Here is a 21,752-nt window from a genome sequence, read left to right on the forward strand (position 1 = left end):
CTCTTCTATTTTACACTCCACAGAATACACACACACACACACACACACACACACACACAAACACACACACACAGACGGCTGATAAAGTGACGAATTATAAGAGGAGTGATATTGAGAAAGATGGTTTTTAGTTTTCAGGTTTCCCTGTTTTTACTGACAGGTACATTCCTGTTATACCTAAATTGAGGATATATAAGGATACACCAGACATAATATAATATTATGTGTGTGTATAAGTATGTATAGGATTTAATTTTATAATTTTTTCCCAATATATTTAGTCATATAGGCTAAATTATAGGGGCATGCATGAACATGTACTGCATATCAGGAATGAGTCACCCTTTATTGTATACAAAGGCTAAATGCCTATATATATATATATATATATATCTTATATGCAACATTTTATCTTTATTGAGCTTCATTTACATAAGGGTTAGAAATGGATGCAAACTAAGCACAGTACTGAGTCTTAAATTATTATGAATGAAAGCGGGAAGAATTACAGTGCATTAATAATAGGAATAGGCAGCTCAACTGTTTTATTCCTTTCCCATTTCTGTCTGACCTCCTTAAATACCACATTACATATAGACTACTGGGGGATTTATACCAGAGTTGCTATTGTATTTTTACAGCATTTATCCGTATTTAAAGCGCTAGTGCCTGTACAGGCCCCTGAGCAAAATACCTGCTATGTCTTCACACCTCTGGTTTTCTCTCTCATTCTTTTTTATTCTCTCTCCAATCCATAGTTCTCAAATTCAAATAGCTTTATTGGCATAACAAAAAGACAGACACAAGGCGACGACAGCGCTGCACTAGAAACGCTAATGGCCACATTAAATGAGACTATTATAGGATGGTGATAAAGTAATATCACTGGAGGAGTCCATTCAGCATGATGATTGTTGCCACATTAACGATGATGGTGATGATGATGAGGAAGCATTGTTTTGCTTTTTAAATAGCTTGCCATCCACATTTACTGCACCAAGGAGGTCTATAATACCTGCAGACAGCGCTCTGTTAGCATTCCCATTTCTCCCAATGGCCGTTGCTTGGTTTGAAATCTGCCATCATTACCAGATTTTTTTTGAGCCAATCACCTCAGCTCTGGAGCCAGAGGAAATGACGTCAATGTTGAATCCATCTGTAGAGCAGCCATATTTAGTGTTATGATTTCTCATTCAATTTTCAGTCTGTTTCTACGCCTACCTTTTGTAATGTCTCTAATCTGCTCCTATTTGTGTCCTTCGGTGCTGTTATTTATAACATTCCTGTCATCTCAGGAGTTGAGATTTAATGCCTCTTTCTCCATTAGTTTTAAAGTTCACTGCTTATGCTTGACCTTTTGCCCTCCATCTTGTCCGGACTTCAAATCTAAACCCACATTAAATCCATTCACATCACATAAATCTCTCTCTCCTCTGTCTTAGCTAACCGTTAAAATGCTTAAGCTAGGCGCTCTTGGCTAAATGCTAACACCATTTGAAATCAACATCAAAGTTTAAAGCATCAATCAGCTCTTTCAGGCGATTAGAGGCTTTAAAAAACAAAAGATGCGTTCACGGCGAAATGCGTCGGTTCTTAATTAGACTTCATATCCGCACAGATGATTTCATTCAGGATGTGAGAGCTATAACATCTATTTTTAGTTTGTTAGTCACAACTGACTGATAGAGGCTCTTTGTGTGGGTGTTTCGAGATGTTTTCCTTCACATCACTGTCTCCCTGTCTCTGTCTTATTGTGTTTATGATCCTCATAATGCCCTGAACGAGTCGTCTGAGCTGTCATTTGCCTGCAGTATTGCTTTTTTTCGAGGGCTTAGACGTAGAAGCCTACGGGAGGCACTGTAACTGCTGAGTCATTGAATTTTTAAGCTTCATATAAACTTTGAAAACCATTAATGTTTGATGGGAAATGTTATAGAATTGTTTTACTTGTTTCAGTGTTCTGTCTCAAATGCAATCTTGCTTTGTCATTAAAGATCTGGGCTAGAAACTAAAAGGTTGTAAGTTCAATCCGCCTGGAAATCCTTCAGTTATCACCAATGCCAGCAAGATGCTTAATAGGATAGTTCACCTAAAAATAAGTTACTCATCCACAAGAGTAGATGCAAACCTGTATGACTGCACAACAAAAAATGAGATATTTTAAAGAAAGTTGCAGCAGTTTTTGGACTTCATGTGTGGTCACAAATAAAGCTCCATTGTCCATTGGTATTAGTGTACTGATACTGTATGGATCATTACTCACACAGAATTCACTTTCAAACCAAGCAGCTTTCTGTTGGTCAACATGGTGAAATCCATGTGGAGAACTTTTTTGCTCTCACGCGAAGATCCCGATCACACAAATTCCTGTTGAAATGAATGCCAAGTTCTGTCATGAAACTCTAGATGGCACAGGCTGATGGGTCGTTAATGCAAACTGATGATATTAACAGCATTAATCTACTTGGCACAAGCTGATTGGTTCATGTTGCATATGCAGCCAATAAGCTTGCTGCTTTACATTTACAGTAAATGGCTGGTTAGCATCCACTAGAGAAGTTCGCAGCGCACTTTGAGAGTTCCTCTGAAACCCTTCACCTTCCCCAGCTCCACCTTTATAGATCTGCTACAGGTTATTCTATATGCTGCTTGTACAGCAGTAGAATGTTCTAAATACTCAATGCACCATATCTGCGTATGTTTTGGCAGTAGCAAGTTCATATACTTGCTTGCAGCAGCAGCAGCAGCAATAATCTACAACTACAGCAATAACCAACAGCAGCAGCAGCGTAGCAGATCTTTTCCGCCAAGACCAAATACATTAACATTTTCATATCCATTACCATGCAATCTTCCAAGAGTTGTCATGATAGAACTGGATTTCGTGAAATGTTGTTGATCAATGGTAAATGTGACCACACCTTTGCAATGAAGATCAGTGGGGTGCAAAACAACCATCGACTTTTGTTGTATAGACACAAAAACACTGAGACATTCTTCAGATTATCTTTTGTGTCGCAGAGGAAAATAGGTTAGACAGGTTCGCAATGACATCAGGGTTTGTAAATGATGACAGAATTTTCATGTAAACTATCCCTTTAATCCAGGTTGCAGCATTCAACATTGTACAAATCCATGTGGCTGATATGTGCATGCAAAGGGTAGCAACTTGCACATTAACCTTTGATCACTAACCCTTATCTTTTTTGTTGTTCTTGGCAGGATCAGCAATCATCTGCGTGACCTCTTTAACTAACCCCATGAGGACGGCTGAGGGAGATGGAACGTAACAGACTTTTCTTCTTTACTCTCTACTGCATTTCCACGATAACCCACCAGGGCTGAGCACAACCACAGCCCCTCGTCCACCCCAACCCTTCCACAGTCCCCCCATTCCTGTCCTCCCTCTTGCTCCCTGAAAGACCAAAACAAACCAGCAGGACCACTTTTTCTTGGTCTGTTTCCTTTGCCCTTCACCCGTGATAAAGCAAAGCGGAAGTCAATAAACCGGCGAAGCGAAGAAGGAAAAAACAAGACAGTCATGTATCTGCCCCATGCCTGCAAATGCGATTTGGGCCATGCCCGCAACTCAGAGGCCACCCACGCAATTACTCTCCTCTGGTTGACTCTGTGGATCACCTTGGCATCGTGTCAGCGCATTGATCCCGGCTCCAAATACCCCACCGTCACCACAAACTACGGCAAGTTGCGCGGGATTAAAAAAGAGCTTAACAACGAGATTCTGGGTCCCGTGGAACAGTACCTTGGCGTCCCCTATGCCACAGCGCCAATCGGAGACCGTCGTTTTCAGCCGCCGGAAGCTCCTGGGTCTTGGCAGGAAGTGCGGAACGCTACACAGTTCGCCCCTGTTTGCCCGCAGAACGTGCATGGTGTTTTACCTGAGATCATGCTGCCTGTGTGGTTTACCGACAACTTGGACGTGGCCGCCACCTACATTCAGAATCAGAGCGAAGACTGTCTCTACCTCAACGTCTATGTGCCCACAGAGGATGGTGAGTGTCTGACACAACACAGCAAAGCATTATGGTTATATCTAATAGGGGAGTAGAGTGCAACAGTGCCCATCCACATTTTCAGCAGCCTTGGTTCAGGAAATATTTTCCCATAGGGATTTTAAAAAAGTCAAGGGGTTATAAGCCATGAACAAAACCAACCAGCTACGAGGTAAATCACAACATTGCAAACTTATTTTTGAAGCAAAAAATATTTGAAAATCAGACAAAAAGACAAAACTTTAATAAGGGAAGGAACTACAGTCCCAAAAGGCATTGCAAATGAAATAATCTTAAAAAAAAAAAAAAAAGATGAGTAAGTATAGAACTATTGATATTTATTATGGATATAGAAACAATATATTTTATGTTTATTGCAAAATATGCATTATATACAAATATTATGAACATATACAAATAGGGAGACTCACCCTAATATGACATTCTCAGTGCCTCTTGGGAGTGGGCAGGTGCTAAGAAGTTATTTTGGCACAATCCTCTTGTTTGGATTCTCTGATTGGTGGAGATTGTTTTGCAGAATCATAGGTAATTTATCTAGTTAACAACCTCGTAGCTCACAGTAGGTCTGTCTTCAAAGGTTTATAAGTTAAAGAACAATTCCCCTATGGAGAAAATGAATGGGGTTTTTACTTCCGGAACCCAACTGCTGCACTCTATTGAGTAATAGAACCTATAGACATGCATTTTACATGTGCTGCATAGTAGATGCTACAATATTTAGGGATAGTTTGCCCAAAATTAAAAATTGTTGTCATTTACTCATTACTTTTTACTGTTGTTCCAAATCTTTATGACTTGCTTTCTTCTTTGGAACACAGAAGAATATATTTCAAACAATGTCTTGTTTTGTCCATATAATGAAAGTCAGTGGGGTCCAGAATTGTTTTGGACCTCACTGACTTTCCCTGTATGGACAGAAACAGTTGAAACATTATTCAAAATATGTGACCCGTGCTGGCAAAATGAGTCGGACTGAGCAAATTTTCAAAAATGAGTTCTTTTTATTTTCACATTCTCCATTAAAATACCTTCAAAATGATATATGACTTGTTGGAATCGGACAAAACATGACTGAGATATATCCGTTTGAAAGCGGAGTCAGCAGAGTTGATTTTGAGAAAAATCGAGTTAAAGTTTTCTGAAGATTCCAAAGCAAAATCACCTAGCAACGTTGCATATTTTCCTCCAATTCTTTTCTTAATAGTAATTAGCCTATACTATACTTTTAATCAAAATATAGCTATTTTTATTTTATCTTTGTTATTAAAAATTAGAACAGATGCAAGTAAACAGTAGTTTAATCAATTAATCATAATTAATCAATTAATCAATTAATCATCAATTAATTAATTATTTAATCAGCGAATGATTCCTTCTTTTCTTTTAATGTATGATTAACATTGAGACAGATCTATATTAAGACCTACTGCAATGCATGTATCTAATATAATGTTACACATCAGATTTATCCCCAACTATTAACTAAATGTTTATGTAAATGATTATGTGAATCTCGCCAAGACATTAATTATTTTGCAATAATTTACTTTATAAGGAGATCGCGTGCTTTGGGAGAGGCGCATTTTACGCACGCACTTTGCAAATGTCAGTCAGCGTGATCGTTTTTTTGTTTTCATCAACATGGGTTTAAAAATCATATTTTACTGGTTTGGACTCATGTCAGCGAGAATTCAATATGAATATTCACGAAGCTGGAATGCTGAAAACTTATAGACTACTCCTCTCAGAAAATGTACAAATAAAGATCATTTTTAGATGTTTAATTACTATTTGGAGCATTGGGTTCACTAGAAGAGGGCTTAATGAACTCATTTTTGTAAAAACCTCAAATTCGACCAAAACGGACATTTTTCACTTCTTTTGCCTGTAGCTCAAAATTAGACCGTGCGTATTCCGACTCATTTTGCCAGCACGGGTCACATATCTTTTTTTTTTGTGTGTTCTGTGGAAGATTTAGAATGACATGAGGGTGAGTACATCATGACAGAATTTTCATTTATGACTGGACTATCTCTTTAACACTACAAAGTACCATACAGTGAAAATGAAATAATTTTCTGCCCTTGAACTTTGGTGCAGCTTTACCAGACCTTGACTAAGGACATGTCCTTGCCTTTTCCCAGTTATGATCAGTCCCCTGCACTCTGGATCAGGACTTGTCAGGAATAGTTTACCCTATGATTCACTTAAAGAGTGAGGCCAGCTGGAAAGACTAAAGCATTCTGGGAAATTACTTATGCCCCAGTATAAGACGTACATTTACGACAAATTGGGGTTAATTGATGGAGAGTTAACAAACCAAAGAAGTGACTAACTTTTCAGACTGAAGTAAAACCCCTCAACATTTGTCTTTTTTCTTCTCCTCTTCCAGTTCTTTTTTGTCTTTTTTTCTTTTGAGAGAGAGCAAAGTGGACAGATACTCTCAGAGGATGGAAAGAGCTGATTTGCGAGGAGGTGTTTTTCTCTCGCAATTAAGGTTCCAGCCGCCAAGTCGCCTAGAGAAACAAATAATTGACATCAGCAGTAATTTGCAGTCTCAGCGCCCTTTTTGCTCCTTTCCTCTCAGTTTTTATCTCTTTTTGGCAGCCAGTGGAGGTGTTTTGTGTTTACAATGGTAATTGTCTTATTTAAGCAATTCTTTCTATTATGAAAGAGTGCTTTGTAATTTGCAACCCGTGTTAATGAGGAAAAAGTCATCAAAATTATTACCTCCGTATGTGCACTATATACATGCCAACGCATAGTATATAATGCCTCAGTCATAGCACATCAGCAGCATATTCCAGCACATTGCAGTCAGACTGAACATCTGCATAGGCGTGTGAATGTTTGTTCACAGCAAAGATGCCAGTGTTGTTTTCTTGTTTTTTGACACCATCAGCAATGTGTCTCTTTTCCTTCCTTCTCTTTCTACTCTCTCTCGTTCTGTCTTCCAACACTCATTTTCATCCCACATTATCTCTTTCTCTGCACCATGTGTCTTTCACAAAGCCCTCTGCAAATCTGCCGATTCCTAGATTCCCAAATGTGCCAGTTTCCATTTTCCCAAATCCCCAAATTCCCTTTAATCCACTCAGTCTCTCCCAAACTGGCTTGCAATCCTGCGCATCAGAGTCGCTATTTAGAACAAATACGTTATCCAGTGCATTGTGTTTCCACACCAAATGGTGGATTAATTCCTTAATTTAGAGCATGATTAAGCTGTACATGACTATATAAGTTCAGATTTAATAAAGGAGCTCTTTTGTTTAGTCCTACATATGTAGAGCAAGTCAAGTGCGTTAGAACTGCAGATTTATTCTTTTACAGAAGTGTATGCATGCTGTACTGCAGTTGATCCATGTGAGAGTTAGAAGAGGGGGTGGACAGGAGATCAAAGCTACTACATCAGTTACTATATGTGGGGACCATCTTGGCCCCAAACTGCCCCAGGCAACTTATACAGCACTATATAGTCTCATTATTTGTCTCCCTTTGTTCTTGTTCCTCTGACTATATATAGTGACATCTGTTATAGCCTCTTTTAGAGTAAACTAAAGCAGAATTCTGAATTCTCAGATGCCACTAGATTTAAATATTTTATGTTTTTACAGGATGGAATTGATTTCCATAATTCCATAAAAATATTTTAATGTTTTGAAAGTAGTTTTGATCTGAAATATTATGAATTATTTGTATAACTTTTCTTATTCAATATATTTTCAAATGTAATTTATACCTGTGATGGCAAAGCTGATTTTTTTCAGCATCTGCTCCAGGCTTCAGTCTCACGTGAACCTTCAGAAATCTTTCTAATATGCTGATTTGGTGCTCAAGAAACATTTCTATTTAAACAGTTGTGCTGCTCACTGTTTGCGTGAGAATTAAGAAAATGCTCAACAGAACAGTGTTTAATTGAAATAGAAATATTCTGTAGCAATGTAAAAGTATTTACAGTCTTTTTTTGTTGTCCTTGTGGAATAAAAGTCTTAAAGGGGTCATATGATGCTGCTAAAAAGAACATTATTTTGTGTATTTGGTGTAATGCAATGTACTCCCGGCACGACGAGACAAAACCTATAAAGCCCATTATAAACGAGGAATTTGTTGCATCCAGTGGGGACATACTTACTGATTATAATGACTTATACTGTCTTTTTACGCGTTGCGTTGCATCACGCCGCGTAAACATAAAACCATGTCTGCATTTGTGATCGGAGAAATGACAAACAACAAGCGCTACCAACGAAACACACAGCGTCTCCACAACATGGCGGCGGCGGCAACAGCGAGAATAAAAGGCGCTATTTGGGCAGCGTTATGCAAATCTCCACACATCGTGACGTAGGTATGTGGGGCGTGTTAGAACGAGCTGTTTTAGGTAGGCGTGGTTAACTCTTAACTTTTATAAAGAATATCTCTTTGGATTTGAGACTTTAGTCTTTGCAACTTTACAGATCTTCTTTATGCACCAAGAGCTTGTAACACTCCAAAGCATCATATGGCCCCTTTATTTTAATGTCAAACATCAACTAACCCCAAACTTAAATTTTTGCCGTTATCTGTAGCAGTCATTAACGACATGGACATTTTCCTTTTTTTTTCGACAAACAAATGTGGAGCCTATTATTGTTATTATTAAAAGCCTAGTTCTTGTTTTGGATGCCCAAATTTATTTTCTCTTTTCTCTCGTTCTCGTCCGGTGGTTATGGCAGGGCTGAGTAAGCCTGGGGAGAAAGTAGCAGGACCTGTGGGAGTTGTTTGAAGGCTGGAGGCGGATGGTCAATCAGAGGCATGTGTGAGCAGGACTGATGGGTTGGTTTTAGCATGACTGTGCACTCTGCAGCCCACCTGATACTGTCACCAGCCTGTCTACTCACTCTTCTCTGTCAGATCGATTTGACCGAGAGAGAACACAAAGCCTACAGGATTTTCTCATTTTTTTAAGCAAAAAATAGATAAATTGATCAGTAAATCAACAAGCAAGTAAAATCTGAATAGATTGGCTTTACACAAAGCTGACATAACATGATTCTGCCTTAAAGAGCTACAATAACCATATATTGAAGTATCCCAAAGGCCAAGGAGGTAGAAATGAGAAATAGAAGAAAGAAATGAGGGAACGCTTGAACAAAAGATGAAATTCGAATAGCACTCTTGTTTTCTATGGGAGGGAAATCAAAACTGCTTCGGAGAGCACCTGAGCGTTGGTGTGGAGGGCGTTTTTTAATTAGCTCCTGGAAGCTCTGAGGTATTCTGAATATAGACGGACCATTGCGGGCCCCTTTGAAGTATTAGAAGCCGAGAAGCACAAAAACAACTCTGCAACGCATGACAAAAAAACAAAAAAAAACAAATATTCCAACAGAAGTTTACAGGCTACAGCTGGAGTGTTTGAGATTTTGACTTTTAACAGGATCGGTTGAGTGTAACTCGGAGGTGGGCTGCTTTTAGCAATGGCATCATTGTCATATTATGACCAAATGAATGTTTAGAGGGGAAAAAAATCATTTAGCCTTCTCTCCCCTGAATTACTGTAGCTTGTTCTTTTCCACAGTGTTTCCGCCTTTCACTGAATGAAAACCAAAGGAAGGCTTCAATTTTGAAGCAAGGTCAAACCAATGGAATCAGCCGAGGTCAGTTTCTCAGTGTGGAGTTTTTAGTGGAAAGTAATGAGAGCAAATTGGTAACTTTCCAGCTGAGAACGCGTGTGCAGGCTTACTTGGAATCGTGTGTGTGTGTGTGTGTGTGTGTGTGTGTGTGTGTGGAAATCCCAGAGCAGAACTGTTATATTGTTAGACTGCTGGGCCATGAGATTTTGGGGAGGAAGTGTGTGTTAATGAATGTGTCTATAAGGCTGTCAGCTCAAGAGAATAACAATACTCAATTAAAAGTATGAGATAACAGCTGACGGACACAAGAAAAAGAATAAGACGGGACGTGAGTAATAAAGATGTAAAGTGTGAGAATGAAGAATGAATATACTGCAAAGGGAGACCGAATAAGCAAAGTAAATGAGAGAGATGCAGAGAAATGGAGGGAAAATGGAGAGGGAAGGAGATGAGAACAGATATGTATGGATAGATAAGGCTGACACAGAATGAGGGTTTGGCAGGGGAAGGGGTCGCCTTGGCAACCCCTCAGCTCTTCCTGCGTGTAGCTGTCAGGAAGCACGTCAGAGCCGTGCGAGCGTGTGTGTGCATCCTTGTGCATTACCAGTAGACTCTCAATGAAGGAATTAGCAAGAGCTCTGCCACACACTCTATTTATAGCCACAGAAGAGAGAACCACTTGAGAGAAAGTTATTAGGTGTGTGTGAATTCTTGACGTAGGCCGTTGTTGTGCAGATAGCGCATTGTTCCAGGTCGTGCCGTGCTTTCTTTCTTCCTCTCCTCTTTGCCTCACGCAGAAACTCCTCACATGCTAACAAGCTAATTGGTTTGACATCAGTTGTCGTCGGAGGTGTTTGTACAGTTACAAGCAATTGATGGAAACGAGCTTACTAAAGATCCCACTGACTTCTGGGACTGTTACAGAAAGTACCATGAATGAATGGACTCCATTAATAAACACGTATAGATTAGGTGTCTAAAGAAGCTGTTTTCAGGACCGTCTAATTGCTACAGATAAAATGGAGGACTTTATTTATGCTAATGGCTAAATGTTGTTGGAAATTAATAGTAGTTGACCAATTTTTTTTTTTTTTTTTTTTTGATAGCCAATATACATATATCAAACTTTTTAATTTAACAATGGCTACAAAATAGCCTAAGCATAATAACTGCTACAATTAAATTTATATTTAATTTCCATTGAACAAAATAGGAAACAAATAAAATAAAAAACTTTTATTTAAAAAAATCTATAAAATAAACATATTTACACTTCAGATAGCAACTTCTTGACTCTTTAATCCTATTATGATTATCATGCACAGAGTACATGTGTTTTATACAGGAAAAATTTTGCACCTAATAGCTGGATTTGCTGACGTTTGCAAGGTTTGTGGAATTAAATATTTAATAGGTATTCAAAAGCTTGTTTAAATGATGCAAATGTGTATTTTCTGAAAGCCGACGGTATATTAAAAAGTATTATTGCGTTCGCCTTTCTTTTATTAGACAGAAATGAGAGCTCCTCCACGTCTGCAATTAGGCACTAGGCTTCTCAGTGCTTCTGACACTTATAGGCCAAAAAGAAAAACACATTGACTAATGCCGATAATTACAAAATGACAGATATCTACTGATGTCTGGTATTGGCCTTTGTGATATATATTGGCCTGCCACCAGAAATGAAGTAGAGGTTTGGTGTGAAAAGTTGAAGGAATAGTTCACTCCAATTATTTTCTCACTATCATGTCATTTCAAACCCTTGAATGGTGTTGAAGTTAATAGTGATGAATAGCGTGCTGTCAAGCTAAAAAAATTAAGCCAAAAAGGCACCATAAAAATAGTTCTCTGTTATGTCTTGTGCGTTGTATTTCACATCAGTAACTGGTTTGATATCATGATCTTTTGTCATGAGACACTTGATGTTGATGCTATTGACTTTTCATCTACGCTGTAACCACTGAATTTGATTTAAAAGCTTCACCAGAGGGAAAGACTATTACTAATAATTACATACATTGTAGTCCGTTCCTTACATAAAACTATTATACGAGTTCAGTAGACTTGGAATAACGTGCATGAGTTAGACTACTTTTATGGTGCCTTTTGTCCATTTTGATACTTGACAGCCCAGGGTCACTTAGAACTAGTGTTACTTTAATATCATTGAGATTCAACTAACGAAAATGTTTTCGTTATTTTCTCAAAGTAAAATTTTATACGGTTGACTACGGTAATGACATGAATATTCCTTTTTCACAGAAAAATAAGATCATACAGGTTTTGAACAGCATAAGGGTGAGTAAATAATAAATAATGACACATAAATAACTATTTCTTTAACAACTACTTTAAGTAGTTTCTTTGTCTTGGGTGGTAACAGGCTTCAAAATGCCACCCTGCATCTTTCCTCTCACTCATAGAGAAACATGGAAACATATGCATACATGCCGAGCCATTGCCCTCTGATTTCCTTTCTGTTTCTCTGTCTCTCTTTCCCTCTCCTTCCTCCTGCTGCTTTCTTTCTCACTTGTTTCTTCTCTCTCTTTCTCTCCTTCTCTCTCTCTCTCCGTGTAGCTCAAAGGGCTGTCTCTTCAGTGCCTGCTGCAGCTTAGGCGGCAAGTGGCTGTGAATGCAAATTAGATTCAAAAACAGACACACACGCACACTCACACTCACACACAGGGTTGTACCTCTCCTGGTGCTTCGGAGAAGGATGAATGTGGAAGTAGAAACTGTGGGAGAGGCAAAGAAGGAAAGAGCAATTGGGGAGAAAGATGGAATAAGGTAAAAATAAAAAGGAAGTTTGAGAGTACGTGAAGAGTGAACCAGTCTGACCTTATATCAGTTTTTACTGTGTGAGGGGGAAAAAAAAGATCTGGTACACGTCCCATAGACGGGTCTAGGCATAGTTTTTTGCCATATTCTATGCTGATTTTGTGAGAAAATCTGCAGATTTCTGTGGAATGGAGGTATTGAAACTGTTAATGGGGACACAGCAGGAGGAGAGCGAGAAGAGAAGAGAAGAGAAGAGAAGAGAAGAGAAGAGAAGATGCTGGCGTGGTGGAACATTGTCAGTGACAGTGACGTGTTCTATTTTGATCCATGTGATTAGCGGCTGCTTTTGTGTGTTTTAACAGGATTACAGCAACGTCAGCGGGAAAAGGAGAAAAACAATAGTCACTTAAAATGAGCTAGATTCTATTAAATCGGCAAGATTAGCCTGCATCTGTCATGTGTTCACTCATACACACAATCTCTCACATTCACACACAGACACACACAATGACAAAAGTCATTAATAGGCCTCATAAGTCACTATGGAGTGTTTGACTTAGCTGTCACAAACCATAATTGCAGAGTTATGATTATGTTTTTGCTCTCCAAGACACTTTATGATTACAACCGACAGCATTTTCCTATGCTTTTCTAATTGTTATGCATGCATTAGAATCTGATATTAATTATGAAAATATATATTAATAATTGGTTTATTGAGATTTGTTCGTAAATTAAATTTTCTACTGTATTTTTAGCCGTTTTCTCTGCATGTTTGTGACAAACAGTACAGATCAAAAACATAAAGACCTATATGTACCTCATATTTTAATATCGTAATACATACAGTGTGCCATATGTCACTACATTGAGGTAAAAGTTGGTGTTTGTTAGTCCTGACAGGTGTTTTCTTCAGATTTGACTTAAATCAGGGATGTCCAGTCCTGCTCCTGGAGGGCCTTCATAATTAAACACACCTGAACCAGTTAATCAAGGCTTTCAGGATTACAAGACACTTCCAGGCAGGAGTGTTGGAGCGCTTTAGAGCTAAATACTGCAGGAAGGTGGCCCTCCAGGAGCAGATTGGACACCCCTGTCTTAAATCATGCAATTATATTGCAGTTCTTAATAAAGTTACTGGCCAACTGGCCTTCAATTTATTCACCCAAAGCCAATTTTAACTTGCCTTTGGCACTTGGCGAGTGTTCATTTTCGACCCTGAACTCATGTATTACTCTTGGTGGCTGTTAAGAAACTAAGAAATGTTTCTAATTACACTACCGTTCAAAGGTTTTTAAATGTTTTTGATAGAAGTGTCACCTGCTTATATCAAGGCTGTGCTGATTTGATCAAATATACAGTAAAAACAGTAATATTGTCAATTTTTAATATATAAAATGTAATTTAATTACACTGATGGCAAAGCTGAATGTTCAGCAGCCATTACTCCAGTCTTCAGTGTCACATGATCCTTCAAAAAAATAAAAAAATCTAATATGCTGATATGATGCTCAAGTAACATTTCTTATAATTATCTATGTTAAAAACAGTTCATATTTGGTTGAATATTTTTCTGGAAATAATAATACAATTTTAAGGACTGTTTATTGCATAAGGTTTTTGCTGTCACTTTTGATCAATTTAATGCATCCTTGCTGAATGAACATATTTATTTCTTTCAAAAAATAAATCTTACTCACAAATTTGAAGCAGTAGTGTATATATCATACACTGGAATTACACCATAAATTTAATGAGATTTATGCTAAAAGAAGTGAAATTATCAAGCAATGCAAATGCAAATACATGTACGGTACATTCTCTAAATACATAATACACAATATCTTATGCAGTTTTACTTTTCAGATATATAATTGATTTTGTTTTAAGGATGCTTTGATATTTTTAGTTAAAAGATACTAATTTAGATTTTTTTAATCTCTCTAGTAGTGGACCGTTTAAGTGCATTTTTTCTTAGGATATGATATTACAGCAGTCATTATAATGAGCTCTTGGCTCATGTCAGCTGTATGCAGGATTTGAAGAGTCTAATGTCAGTCTTATGACAGCTCTCTGCAGTCTTTATGACTGAGCAGGCAGATATATCGCCAGGCATCATGTTTCTCTGGAGACCCAGCTTTAATTCCATGCGGCGGGGGTTACCGGGGAAACAGTTTTAACCTTCATGCTGTCTGCATCTCCACCACACCTAAATGTCATCCCATCCAGCTCTGCTCTGTTGAAATACTCCTCTTTTCACACATTCACTCCATCCCAATCACCTTATCTCTGTGTGTCTCTCTTTCTATCTACACCAAACACTCCTTCCACTTTCATTCAGCCTCCTATTATTCTCTATTTATCCTTTGTCTCTCTTTCCCTCTCCAAATCCACCATATTACATTTTTTTAGTATGTGGTACCATGGCAATACTGTGGCTTTTTGGACACTACTGTGATAGTAATATAATAGGGTTATATATACTGAATTGCAGCAGTGGTTCTTAACCCTTTTTCCAAAACAATATTTTGGTATTTCTGCTGTTTATTTATTGATATATTGAATTAATTAACATGGTTAATTATTTTAATATATTAAATTACTAAACCACGATTCATTCATTTCAACTAACTTCCATAAGTTATGTTCTAATCCAGAACTGTATGTTCTTCAATCATTATTGGGAAAAAATAAAAAATATTTCATAATAATAATTTCTCAATTTAAGCCACCCTTGGTAGTTTAATGAGACCCCCTGATTGAGAACCACTGCTTTGGAGTTCAGTGTAAATATCATGGCATATGAATATGATAATCATTCAGGACCATGGGTATATAAAGACACTTTCACACCTACGCTGTGTCCAAAAACTTAGGCAGCTGACTTGTTGCCTTGCTGCCTTATCAGGCAGTGACTTTGCAGGCAGTGTTTGTGAACAAAGGTACATCCCCGAAACTGATTTCAGAAAGGCTTCTGAGAGAACGTAATGATCTACTACAAAATAAGAGAGCTTTTTATTACAATACTAATTTCTTGCCTTTTTTAGCTTAACTGTCACAGCATCGAATGCACAGGAGAGTGAGATATTATAGGCAGGAGGATACATCAATACTGCCTTCAAAAATTAATCACATGAAGGTGTCTCAGTAGACAAGATGTCACACAGTCATATGGTTTGGACGTGCCTTGTTGCCTTCTTACCTCCATATGTTGCCTGCGGAGGTGTCATTTTTCAGCTTTTGGACACAGCCAGAGTTTTAGTTCCAATCATGTTCCAACACACCTGGATGTAATTTTCAAGTAAAACCAAAGATCTTGATTAGTTTATTCAGGTGCTTTTAATTAGATTTGGAAATACACTCCGCAATAGACAAATGCTGTAGGACATTGGGTGTTTCTCAAACGGAAGGCTGCATATCTCGGCTGCCACGTCAGACTCACTAAACGCCAGTGGTGTAATGTAACGAAGTAATAATACTTCGTTACAGTACTTAAGTATTTTTTGGGAGTATTTGTACTTTACTTGAGTTTTTATATTTCAATCAACTTTTACTTTTACTCCACTACATTTCCTATTTAAAATGTATACTTTTACTCTGATACATTTCCCCGAAGCATCTTCGTTACTTACTACAAAATAGTCAGAAGAACACGGACTGCAGGAAAGCAGGTTTGCCGAATCAGTGGTCTGGCGTTTGCAAGTTAGACTCCTAAAAAACATGAAGTGCTTCTTATTCTTACGCAAAAATACAAAATGGAAGAAAGAGTTCAAACTGAACGCAATCTTGCTACTCAAGCTGTGTATGAAATTTTTTTTAATATATATATATTTATTTGCTTCTTTTCCATTTTGCATTTACTTTTACTTTGAAGTTTTCTTAGTATTTTCGTGCCGTGGCGGTGAGGGCGGGAACATATGTGACGTAGCCACGCGCACTTACTAGACTGTCTCATTCTAGCGTTTAATGCCGAGGAGGACTCAAGCCTACAAGCCTCTGAAGGACTGAGCTAAGGACGCAGCCTCGGTAGGATGCAGCCTTCCGTTTGAGAAGCACCCAGTGGTTCTCAAACCTCTCCATGAAGTACCCCCAGCACTGCACATTTTGTATGTCTCCCTATATCTGACACACCCACTTCAGGTCTTGCAGTCTCCGCTAATGAGCTGATGAGTTGAATCAGGTGTGATAGATGAGGGAGACATACAAAATGTGCAGGGCTGGGGGTACTCCAGGACAGGTTTAAGAACCACTGCTGTAGGAGCTACTGAGGAACTGCTTTAAGTGATCAAATTCACATTTATTTAGCCTCTTTTCTGATATGTATAGCCAACCAATCCAATTAATTTTCTGATTGGATATCAATCAAACCCTGTATGTTTTCCTTATTGAATATCCAGTTTCACTCAGAAAAATGTTACATTATGAAAGTAAAATAGATTCCAAATAACAACTGATTTTGATTTAGAATTTAATATTATTTAATAGTGACATTTTAGGACAACCCTAACCCCCTAAAACTATATGGTATTACTGTCTGATACTATTACTGTACCATCTTTGTGTCTCTCTTTTAATCAATCTCTTTTCTATCCTGTATCTATCAGAGGTTATTATAGTTAAATAAAACATATAAAACAAAAATAAACATTTTGTTACTTGAAATGACATTCAAATTAACTGAAATAAAATAATACAAATCTGAAACTCATTTTTTTTCATCTAGTTGCTAACATTTCTCGTTTTCACTTAGTTTAACTTGAAACAACTAAACCCTAAATAAATATGAATAAAAACTATATACACATATGTGACCCTGGACCACAAAATGAGGTCAAAATTATGTATAAATCTCAATTGAAATTGAGATTTATACATCATGTAAAAGAAGAATAAATAAGCTTTCCATTGATGGTTTGTTAGGATAGGACAATATTTGGCTGAAATACAACTATTTGAAAATCTGGAATCTGAGGGTGCAAAAAAAAATCTAAATATTGAGAAAATCACCTTTAAAGTTGTCCAAATGAATTTCTTAGCAATTCATATTACTAATCAAAAATTAAGTTTTGATATATTTACAGAAATTTACAAAATATCTTTATAGAATATCCTAATGATTTTTGGCATAAAAGAAAAATCAATAATTTTGACCCAAACATTGTATTTTTGTCTATTGCTACAAATATTCCCATGCTACTTATGACTGGTTTTGTGGTCCAGGGTCACATATAAAAACTAATAAAAATGACAAAATACACAACTAAATTACTAAACATTTAACTAAAATAAAAAATGGACAATATAAAAGATAATTCAAAATATTAATAAAAAAAATGTAATTGTATGTCAGTGATACCAACTGCTACATATTTCCTTTCTCTACCAAGAATCTTCCTCACGACTTTATCAAAGCGAGAGAAAAAAAAACTCAACTCATTATAGATCCATGCTGGACTGTGGAAATACTCTGTTTAATAAAAATGCCTCTAATGCTAAATCTAATTCTCATTTACATCTCCCCATGTCGTATAATAGAAACGCACTTCACACCAGGTCGGCCAGGCATCTTTAATGCTGTTAAATAGAGCTCAATTATATCCAGTCTATCAAAGTCACTTGGGTGCTCTCTTTCTATCTCCGCTCTAATTTCTACCCATTTCCACTCAGGAGAAGCTGAGAGGCATGAAAACATCAGGTGGAAGCCATCTGGCTATCTCATTCCTCTTTCAAGCTGATTTTCTGAATCATATTTCTGTAAAGAGGGTGAGCCACAGGTAGCAGATTGAACTCATATCCCCCCGTTTGGGATATCAGAGGAGAGGGTAGATTCCTGCTAGAACGTTCCGGTCCACAGACACCTGTGGCCGGCCTGATTACGAGCCCTGACATCTAACACTGAGGGAGTGTGTAATTCGACTGGCATCTGCTGATGAGGCTTGCTGTGTGTGTGTGTGTGTGTGTGTGTGCGAACAGCTCATCCACGCAAAACAACGACCTTGTGTAACTCCTGCGTAGCGTTCATCTACTTTCGATCATGTATACACATGTACACACACTTAGACACACATGCAATCACGTGCATGCATGCAAAGCATGATTTTACATATTTATACCACCCACACACATACAAAATGATAAACAAACTGCCTTGCAAAAACCTTCATACCACAAACATCTCAACAAAAACAGTTAAAGCGTTAACCACATTCACACTCGCACAAATACGTGCATGTGTGTAAAAGCAGAAGAGCATCACGTGCGCACGTTCTCACGTAAGCTGTTTGCTGGTGTCAGCTGCTCTGTTAAGGCCAGAGGGCACAGCAAGGTCAGCACCAGGAACTGGGGCTGAAATAATAGATTGCGTAAGCACCAAAGAGAATAGAGAGAAGGTAGGCTTTGGGAAAAGAGGTTATGAGGAGAGAAATGATGAGGAGAGATGATCAGAAAAAAAATTGGATGGGAGGCGTGCAGCAGAGTAGAAAGAAAATGAATACGAGAGAGGCAAGCGACGGTCAAATGGATTGGAGGAGGATGAATTTGGGTGCAATATCTCCATCCAGGTAAAAATCAGAGAGTGGAAAGTAGAAATGAGCCTCTTAGTTTGGATGGAATTGATTTCAGAAGGTTAAAGGGCCATCCTGAGACAATAAGTCTATATAGAGAGGAATTATAATAATGAAGAAATTAGGAAAATGGCTCAGCTGTGTGTATGTGCCTTCAAACATTTGGGGTCTAAGAAATTGATACGTATATCTAGCAAGGATGCATTACATTTTAAAGGTAAATATATGTTACAAAATAATTCTATTTCAAACAAATGCTTTTCTTTTGAACTTCCTATTCATTAAAATATCCTGAAAAACAAGTATTATGGTTTCCACAAATATGTTGACCGTTTTCAGCATTGATAACAATAATAAATGCTACTTGAGCACCAAATGGATTTGTGACCCTGGACCACAAAAGCAGTCTTAAGTCGCTGGGGTATATTTTTAGCAATAGCCACAAAAAAAAAAACATTGTATGGGTCAAAATTATCGATTTTTCTTTTATGCCAAAAATCATTAGGATATTCTATAAAGATATTTTGTAAATTTCTGTAAATATATTATAACTTAATTTTTGATTAGTAATATGCATTGCTAAGAACTTTATTTTGACAACTTTAAAGGTGATTTAGTATTTAGATTTTTTTGCACCCTCAGATTCCAGATTTTCAAATTGCTGTATCTTGGCCAAATATTGTCCTATCCTAACAAACCATACATCAAGCTTATTTATTCAGCTTTCAGATGATGTATAAATCTCAATTTCGAAAAATTGACCCTTATGACTGGTTTTGTGGTCCAGGGTCACATTTGTTCAAATCATTTCTGAAGGATCAAATGACACTGAAGACTGGATTTAATGGCTTTGCCATTAAATAAATAAATAATCAATTGAATTAAAATTGAGATTATAAAAATTAAAACTTTTTTTAATCATATACAGTATATAGGGGCATGAGCTTGTGTTGCATAACAGGAATGAGTCACCCTTTATTGCGTACAAAGGCTAAATGCATATACATATCTTTTAACCAACATTGTATTTTTATTGAACTTCATTTACATAAGGGTGGGAAATGGATGCAAACTAAGCACAGCATTGAGTCTTCAATGATTCTGAACAAAAATGGGAAGCATTATAATGCAAGGAATAGGCAAAACTCAAACTTTTATGTAACATTCCCTGCTCGTTTTTAATGCTCACATACAATAAATCAGCCCAACCTTTACTGAATCTCATTAAATTTGGCTTCCACATCCTGTCATTTCGTTTTCCACCCAATCAGATTACCTTCTGACACCAAGTGCCCCATTAGGTGCTCTCCTGTCATCGCAGAAAAGGGGAGACAGTAGTGGACTCACAGATGCTTCTGTGAACTCAGTGGCAGATGGCACTTCCTGTTTGGCTGGACTGCCTCTCTTGTGTGTTTGACTGACATGATATTACTCTCGGTCAACGAATACACACATTGTCCCCCGATTTTACTCTCCATCTCTACCAGAGCGAGAGTGATCTCACCTGTCTTTCTCTCACACATCTATGCACTCTTTTCTTTTTCCTCTTTATTATCGAGAAAGGACAGCCATGTCCAGTAGAGAGACCTCTTCATTATTTTTCTATATCTATCCCTCTCTTTTCTGTCTCTCTGTCTGTCTCTCGTTGACAGGCATTTTCAGGTCAACTCACACAGAAAGAAGTCTAAAAGGGGTCTAAAAATATCTTTATAATGCATCCGCTGACAAAAATGGTTTGTTTCATGAAGTTGCACTCCTTTTTACAGTACTTTTCCACTTCTATCTGCAGCTGCTTAGTTTCTTTTTAGACTCTATTTTGATTCAGCAAAGTTTTATTAAATTGATCAAAAGGGACAGTAAGGATATTTAGAATGTTACAAAAGATTTCTATTTCAAATAAATGCTCTTCTTTTGACCTTTCTATTTATCAAACAAAAAAAATGTAAATGTTTTAAACATTGATAATAATGGGAATTGATATTTGACCACCAAAAATGAAGTTACACTCATTTATACCATCTATCTGCACTTGTTTCGTTTACATTGCAAATTTAGAAACCTGAGACCACTAGTGAAAATCTATTTAGCATAAACCAACAGTAGAATGTATTAGAACAAAAATATGTCTTCGTTTTTAAAACGTTTTGTTTTTTTAGATGCTGAATCCCAGATTTGCATTGTGGTCTCAAGTCTTTCGAATCAAGACTTTCAAAGGTTAAATGAAATGAGTATATTTTTGATCATAAATGTTTCAGAACACTTCCAGGGTTTTTGAATAAGACATGGTTTATTTGAAAGTTTTATTTTTGTGCTGTGTTTGTATAGAAAGGCTAAACTCCACAGTTTACACTCAAAGACAAGAGCGTCAACACGGTGTGTGTGTATGTGCGAGCACAGCAACCTCTGTTCCCGTTTCCCTAGAGGGTGTTTGAGCCGTGTTTGTGTGAGAACATGAACACGTGCCTGGTGTGTTATGCCCTCCTTCCCTCAGGTCCTCTTCTCTACCACCTCTCACATTTTCAAAGCGAGGCGGATGATAGCTTGACCGGAGCACGAGGAACGACGGAGGAGGGAGGGGGGACTGGGGTGGGAATGGGAATTCTTATTTTTCATACCTCAGAGTTAATTCCTGATTCCTCCACATTGATTTTTTCTTCTTCCCCGGAATCCAAACAAGCCGTCGGAACAGTATCAAGTAAAGCTGGTGTTAAAGAAAAGGCCTGCGAGCCGCAACAAAACAATGGCGAGAGAGAATATTCACAGAA

General features: G+C 37.6%; 1 protein-coding gene across 1 annotated transcript in view; it reads left to right on the forward strand.

Annotated features, from left to right (window-relative positions):
• LOC107750775 (neuroligin-2-like) overlaps positions 1–21,752 on the forward strand; it is a 166,232-nt gene that overhangs the window by 63,031 nt on the left and 81,449 nt on the right. Inside the window, exon 2 of the mRNA XM_016566301.1 lies at positions 3,223–4,013. Within this exon, the coding sequence (XP_016421787.1) occupies positions 3,542–4,013 (472 nt within the window). The 5' untranslated portion in view covers positions 3,223–3,541. The remainder of the gene's footprint in view (positions 1–3,222; positions 4,014–21,752) is intronic.

This window comes from Sinocyclocheilus rhinocerous, unplaced genomic scaffold (assembly GCF_001515625.1).
Source record: "Sinocyclocheilus rhinocerous isolate Xijiao unplaced genomic scaffold, SAMN03320098_v1.1 scaffold1564, whole genome shotgun sequence".
NCBI lineage: Eukaryota > Metazoa > Chordata > Actinopteri > Cypriniformes > Cyprinidae > Sinocyclocheilus > Sinocyclocheilus rhinocerous.